The sequence below is a fragment of the Arachis ipaensis genome, chromosome B5 (assembly GCF_059453495.1).
Source record: "Arachis ipaensis isolate K30076 ecotype BB chromosome B5, ASM5945349v1, whole genome shotgun sequence".
NCBI lineage: Eukaryota > Viridiplantae > Streptophyta > Magnoliopsida > Fabales > Fabaceae > Arachis > Arachis ipaensis.
In genome coordinates this window covers 30516900-30525165 of record NC_142440.1, presented here as the reverse complement: position 1 = coordinate 30525165, position 8266 = coordinate 30516900, and the positions used below count along the sequence as shown (strand labels likewise).

The 8266-nt window shown below is 26.2% G+C and overlaps 1 protein-coding gene across 1 annotated transcript; it reads left to right on the top strand.

Annotated features, from left to right (window-relative positions):
* The first annotated feature begins 1966 nt into the window (after window positions 1-1966).
* On the top strand, window positions 1967-2439 carry LOC148563741 (uncharacterized). Its single transcript, XM_088486924.1, has 2 exons — window positions 1967-2140; window positions 2230-2439. Exons 1-2 carry the CDS (start codon window positions 1967-1969, stop codon window positions 2437-2439), a joined length of 384 nt encoding a protein of 127 aa, XP_088343050.1.
* Window positions 2440-8266: the final 5827 nt, after the last annotated feature.

Sequence of the window (8266 nt, the reverse complement as noted above, 5' to 3'; positions counted from 1 at the left end):
CCCGATCCTATTCGATACCAAAAATTATTTAAAGTTGTGTTTACATATATGATTCATGGACCATGTGGTAGAGATTTCTCAAAATCTCCCTGCATGAAAGATGTGTACTGCATCAAATATTATCCCAAAACATTCAGTAGCACCATAGTTATCGATGATAGTGGATACCCATCATATATAAGACAAGACACTGAAGTTGTTACTGAGAAGAAGGAAGTTCATATGGAAAATAGGAATGCGGTTCCATACAGTGTATATCTGCTAATGCCTTATCAAGCGCATATTCATGTAGAGTACTGCAATAAGTCAAATGCTGTATATCAAATATTTGTTCAAGTACGTGAATAAAGGTCTAGACAGGGTAGCAGTTGGAGTTTCAAATGACACTTCCAATGGAAACAATGCTCAAGTTATTGATGAGATCAAACAATTTTATGATTGTAGGTATTTGTCTGCATGTGAAGCTGTGTAGAGAATTTTGGCTTATGATATTTATTAGAGGTGGTCTTCAATGATGAGATTAACCTTTCATTTGACTAAAGAGCAAAATATCATCTTTAAAGATGATGACGATCTTGAGGAGATCGTGGAAGACGAGGAAGGAAAATGTACGATGTTCTTAGTATGGATGGAGGCCAACAAAAAATTTGAAGCAGGTCAAACTTTGACATATTCTGAGTTTCCAAACCAATTTATTTATGATAGAGAAACAAGGGAATGATATCCACGCAAAAGATGGTATTCTATCGGGAGGTCAAACCATGTTCCACCAAGTACAAGTAATATCTACTATATGAGAATTTTGTTAATTGTTCAGAGAGGCTGCACAATATATGAGTCTATTAGGACAGTTAATGGGATTACATATTCTATTTTCCAAGATGCTTGCTATTCCATAGGACTATTGTATGATGATAGAAAATTCATTGCAACTATTAATGAGGTAGCTGAACTTACATCTGGTCATCAATTGAGAAAACTATTTATGTTGCTACTGATATCTAATAGCGTTAGCAAATCAGATTGTGTTTGGAATGCAACGTAGACATTATTAGCTGACGGGATACTATATGAAAGAAAAAAAGCATTAAAAAACTAAGATATTTCACTATGTCTTTTATTTTGTATCAAGATTGTATTCTTTTATTACTTTTATTTTTATTAATAATATTAATGATTTTTATTTTAAAATTACTTATTAAATATTTTATAAACCATCATGTGCTTTTGGTAGGACTAAACATTATTGATGACGAATTAAAAAACCTCTACCTTATTGAGATTGAGAAGATACTCAACAGCAATGCGAGATCTTTAAGATACTATATATTAATGCCATATCCTAAGTTATCTGATATTTTCCTTTTCCAGAATAAGCTAATAGAGGAGGAGTTAGCATATGACTCATGAGCAAAGGTTAGTATTCGATGAGATACTCAATACTATTATTGCAGACTCTGGTGGTTTTTACTTCATTTATGGGCATGGTGGGTGTGGTAAGATATTTATTTAGAATGGACTTTCTTCTGCTATTCGATTTAGAGAAAATATTATTTTAAATGTCACATTCAATAGAATTGCATCTTTACTCCTACCTGGTGGAAGAACGGCTCATTCTAGATTTACAATAACCATTATAATTACTGATGAATCTACTTGCAACATCAAGCATGACAGTTTGAAGGCTGAGTTGCTCATCTAAAGTAGCTTAATAATTTAGGATGAAGCTCAAATGCTCAATAAAATGTGATTTGAAGCACTTGATTGGGCGTTTAGAGATCTTATATTAGTTACTGATCAATATAAGACATATCAACCATTTGGTGGTAAAGTTGTGGTTCTAGGAAGTGATTTCAGATAGATACTTTCGGTGATTTTAAAAGGGTGTAGACATGATATATTGTCATCAGCTATTAACTCATTCCATCTGTGGTTGTTCCGTAAGGTTCTGAAGTTGCATACGAACATGAGACTTCTAATGTCTTCTTCGAATCAACATGATGGTCAAATGAAGAGACTTGCTAATTGGATACTTGATATTGAAAATAGAAATTTTGGTTCTGCTGTTGGTGATGAGTCAGAAGTTGAAATTTTAGATGATCTGCTGATTACAACTACTGATGACCCTTTCTTTCATTTGGTAGACTTTGCATATCCAAATTTATTGCAAAATATATCAGATTATAGGTATTTCTAGAGTAGGATAATTCTTGCACCCATGCTTGGAAGAGTGTCGAGAAGGTAAACGATTTCGTCTTGACAATCTTCCCAGGGATGAAAAATGAGTATTTAAGTTCTGACACAACATGTCAACCTGATGAGAATGAAGATGTACAACAAGAGTGGTTCACACCTGAGTTCCTAAATGACATCAAATATTCGAGACTACCCAACCACAAGTTGACTTTGAAGCTAGGAGTCACTGTAATGCTATTGTGAAACATAGACCAAAATTTAGGTTTATGCAACAGGATAAGGTTAATAGTTAACGAACTTGGCAACAACGTAATTGGAGTGACGATAGTGACCGGTAAAAATATTAGTGACAAAGTGTACATTCCAAGAATGAACTTGATCCCTTTAGATTCACGATTGCCATTTAAGTTTCAAGGGAGATAATTTCCATTAACAGTGTGCTTTGCAATGACCATTAACAAGAATCAGGATCAATCATTATCACATGTAGGGTTTTACCTGCCAAAATTAGTGTCAATCCATGGACAATTTTATGTTGTTTTATCAAGAGTTAAGAGTTGCAGTAGCCTCAAGGTTCTAATTCTGGACGAAGACGGCAATCCAAAGTTATCAATAATAAATGTTGTGTTCAAAATTTTTTTAATAATATATTATGATTACACTTTGATACAAATATTTACTATAAATATAACTAATTTATCTATAACTCTACTTTTATACTTGAAATGACATGTGTAATAGAAAGCATAACATCATATGGCAATTACTTTTCTAATGAAGTTAGTAAAATACTAGGTTATCGATAACTTTTCATTAGCCTTTTGATATAAAGTTTAATGTAAAACTGACATGCTACTATTACAGTTATATGTATTCTTATTTTTTTAGGTCTCTTTCTTTATGGTTAAAAAATATTATAACTTCAAATTGTTCCATTTATATTTTACTTTGAATAAAGATAAAACAGCATTTTTAATACATTTATTATATAATAATGATAATAATGTTATACTAAACTCAAAAAATTTATGATTTTAAAATATTATTTTTGATTTAATATGTCAAATTAAAATATAAGACTGTGGATCGTACGGATTTAACACTACTAAACTATTAAATTTGCACCTGATTTTTTTAAATGCTGATAAAAATAATTTTTATTTTTTGTAACAATAAAAATATCTTTAAAATATTATTATAAAATACAAAGAATACAAAAAATATTTTTTATTAAGTAGCAATCGATTTTTATATTTAGCAAACTGCTATTGTATTTTATCTAAAACTTTATAAGAATATTTAGATAACTATTTAAAAAATACATATAAAAATCAGATAAAAATTTGATTTCAAAAATTCTTTTTATTTTTTGTCATTGATAAAAAAATTGCAAAAATTTTTCACCTAGAATAAAATTACTAATTTTTAAGAATAAAACTGTTTTATTTATTTAATCATGTTTGTAAAATATTAAATAAAAATACACTTCTAAAGCTTTTTTTTTAAATATATATTTAATATTAAATTCTTTGTCACGTTTTATAATATTTTAAAGACACACATTTTTATTGTTATCAAAAGTAAATATTATTTTTGACAAGAAATCTGGTGCAGTTTATCCTTTTAATTTGTTAACCTAATGCGTAAATATGTTATCGCAAATTCAGAATCATAGCACATAAGACTTCATCAAATTAAACAAAAGACAAATCATATCATATCATATCACAGCAAAGAAAAGATCAGGGGAATTGTACGCTCTTAGAACATGGAATGATTTCAATTTCCATAAAGTTGAGAGGAATATATATAAAAGAGAGAAAACAAAATCGTAACTTTTCTAAATTAGCCCTTAATTTATATCATCTTACATGTGACAACGACAAAGTATCATTTGTCATTTCAAAATGGAAATAAATTTGCTTGGCTTCAGGTTTACTATACAGCTATACGAGCCACCCTTTGCGAAATGTTGGGAAGCAGAAAATCTTCGAAAGCTACATTTTTTGCTAGGATCATATTACATTCATCACGCATTTTACATATTATTCAACTCATACTCACTTTAATTTGGAGGCGTTTGAATCAAAATTGAGAGAAAATATGACTTAATTTCGTTAATAGTAGCTCAAGATATATAGACTCTGCGTGCTATTTATACAAGTCAAAATCTATTATATACTGCAGTCAATATCTTATAACTATATGACTAATTTTTACATCTCAATTGTAACTAGCAAAAGCTTAACCATCACTCTTTAACGCTTATCTACCTTCTTTTTTTAAAAAAAAAAGTAAAAAGAATTAAGGAATTTATTGTGACAGGGGCAGGGATTTTAATAATTTTAAAACTTGTTAATTGGGATTATAAATTATTTTAAACTTTTTTGTCTGAATTTTATTTTAAAACTTAATGAGTTGGGAGTGATGATGAGAGATATTCATGCAATGATCCAATAATTGCATAGAGATAGAATGACAAAACACGATAATAACAGTAACAAAGTTTTATCTTACTATGTGAAATCAGTTATATAAATTAAATGATGTCATTATTATTATTATTATTATTATGAAATAATTTATACAGAAATTTTGCTAATCACTTCATGTAAAGTTTTTTTAAATCTGCCTCTAACTCTTCTACCTGATTCACTCTTCTCAATAGATATTTTATCGATTTTTTTTTTCTAAATGTTCAAACCACTTAAGGCATGAGTCCACTATGTTTTCAATGGTGGGTGTTACTCTAACATTTCTCTCAGATCCTCATTCTTTATTCTGTTCATGTACATATGATTATTCATTTATGAAATCATCCCCAATTTGGTCATGTTAAACTTATGTTCATATTCACCCTCTACAAGCTAACACTCCACTCCCTCTAGAATAGCTGATGCATCAATGACAGTGCGTGAAAATTAATCCTTAAATTTTAAAATTACTTTTTGTTGCATGTAAAACCCAAAACATTATGCCATTTTGACTAATCTGCTTAAATATTATGGTTCACATAATCTTCTATTGTCCTATTATACTAAATAAAGCAAGCAAAATATTTAAATATCTTCACATGTGGTATAACATCTCAATTTTTTACGTTTGAGATTTTATCGTATATTTTTTTTAAGTCAATAAATACTATGTATGATTTTTTTTATTATTCTAGTGACTATCTTTTTTCTTAATAAGTAGTCTCTATGATAGATTTTTCTGGTATAAAATCAAATTATTTTTTCAAAACATAAATCTTTTGTTTTAACCTTTGTTTTATCACTTTTTTTTAATGCATTATCGTATCATTCATGAATTTGATTTTTATGTAGGTTTTAGAATTTTATATATCTCTTATTTTTTTAGATGTTTTTTTTTTAACATTTTTAAACTTCAATTGTGATATTATTTAGACCAATGCAACTATTCTATCATTCTTCATTTGTTTTAAGATCTTAATTTCAAAATCTAAAAAACATTTTTTCATACGTATAATTAATCTGAATATGGAAAAGTGGAGTATCCATTATTAAATAACTTGTCAAATCACATTTTTCACGATGCAATTTATTATTGAGATTGGTCATACACTTGACAGGGGTATCTAGGGGATTGGATTGGTTATGGTAGTCCCAAGCAAATCTCAACATGGTGGGGACCATAGGTGGAAATTCTATAAATAATGTTAAGAACCATTCATAATTTCTTAGTCTTATTGTATATTCACTATTTAAGTAGAAGATTTTTCTTCCTTCCTGTATAATTAATATTTTTAATTATTACCTTTAACACATTTTAAAAGCATGTTTACTTAGAAATAAGACAGTGATTGACAGAAAAAAATATCTCTAAACATTCTATTCCTCGATCGGGTTTTCATTTTTCATGTTATGAACCGCATATTTGTTTTGGACTTTGTCCAAGTTGGTTGAAATTAAAGATTTGAGATTGAGGCAGTGGCAGATCAAATCATAGGGATTTTTTTATATTATTTTATTTTCTTTGGGGGGTTCTCTTTCCAAGAATGATTTTAGCAGACTATACTAACATATCTCGTAGTCCAATCAAAAGTACTGCACCCAATCGATTTCATTATTCCAACTTTGAAGCAACGACATGGGAACATTTTATTTTTAATATTGGAGTAGTAGTGATATTTTTTTAAGGGCAGTGCTATAGTGCTGAAGTAAATTTTTTTAGCACCAGCTGAAATGAGGTGTCAATAAGATAAGTTGTACGCGTAGTATTATTTTACCTGCAAGTATAGATAAAGACTGATAGAATAACAGTGGGTGCAAGATTGTGTCAGTTTGTGTTGGATTAATTATTTAATAAAATATATTAATTTAGAAGCATGAACACATGATTAAGAAAGATAATATTTTTGTCTGTTTTTGTTGATAATGGGTATGGATATACCGTTTATTTTTCAGGTGGGCTGTTGTAAGAATCTATGGTTTTGAACAAAAAATAATTTTGGATTGGGATAATAATAATAACAATAATAATAATAATAATAATAATAATAATAATAATTCACTCTCCTTTTTTAAAAGATGCTAAAATAATATTTCTCTCCTTTCTATTTGTAAAATATATATTTTCCTTCTTTATAGCTTTTAAAAAGCTTTCTCTTTAATCTATTTTAAATCTTTTGTATTAACTAATATTAACTTTATCCATTTTTTAAAAAAAATAAATTATTTGTATAAAAATATTCTTTAGCAAAAAATTTATATTTTGTCATTAAATTTTTTTTACTAAAATACTGTTTAATAAATTTTTTATTAATTAAATTATATTTTTATCAAAATATTTTTAAAAAATTTAATAATTAAATTATTTTTTAAAGATACCTTTCAATAATTTTTTAATTATTAAATTGTGATTTAATTAAAATTTATTATTTTAGGTTAGTAGAATTTATAATTTAAAATTTGAAATTTAGAGTTTATGATATAGAATAATGATTGAAATAAGAGATTAAATAATAGATATTTAAAAGTTATCTTTTTTAAATAGTTATGTAAATAAATTTAGTTAGTTAATTATCTTTTTTGTCATATTTTTACTTTAGAAAATACATAATAAAAAATTTCATACTTTTATCTTTTTTTTCATACTTCTACTTTAGGAGAACAATTTATTTTTATTAAAGATGTAATTTGCGAAAAATAGAATTAAAAAATTGAGAGGTATATATTAGGCTTAGGTCGATAATAAACTATATATTTGAAAACATTATATTTTTTATTATAATAGTAAATAATAATTAAATTTATTTTAATATTGTGTACATATCATAAATAAAATATTTTATTTTTTATGATTAACATTAGATATTTTTATGTTAACAATAAATAATAATAAAAATAATATGATACTGTACAAAAGATAAATAGTATATGATATATTTTTTATCTTAACAATAAAAAATAATGAATATGTTATGCTACTGTATAAATGGTAAATAAAATATTTAATTTTTCATGTTTAATATTAAAGTACTTTATGTTGGTAATAAATAATAATAAAATTACTGTAATAAAGTACACATAATAAATAAAATATGATATATTTTTTATTTTTATTATATATTTTTCATGTCAATAATAAATTAAATATTATATTTTAAGAAAATTTTAATGATAAATATAATACACAACTATCATAATTACAAATTTTAATAGAGTTTAATTTTTTTGATGGTGCAGAATGCAATTTACTAAATTATACAACAATTTATATTTCGATACCATAATTACACTAAGAAAACTAGAAATTTATCTAATGTTGCTAAGCCAATTTTTAAGACAAGGGTTTAGGGTCTTAGTTGTAGGTTTAGGGTTAGCCAATTCATCTAATGTAAATTCTAATGATTAAACTCTAATTACATGACCATAAATTCTAGATCCTAAATTTTAAATGCTTTACACTTAGATATCTAATTTGATAATCATAAATAAAAAAAAAATCTTAGTAAGATTATTTTTCGATATTAATATAAATTAACGGTTATACATATTAAAAGTGGTAATATTTTTTTATCTAATGTTAAATTAATATATATTGATAT

Coding starts and splice junctions, on each gene's coding strand:
- LOC148563741 (XM_088486924.1), top strand. CDS start 1,967: ATGAGACTTCTAATGTCTTCTTCGAATCAACATGATGGTCAAATGAAG. Junction 2,141..2,229: donor ATGACCCTTTCTTTCATTTG/GTAGACTTTGCA, acceptor CATGCTTGGAAG/AGTGTCGAGAAGGTAAACGA.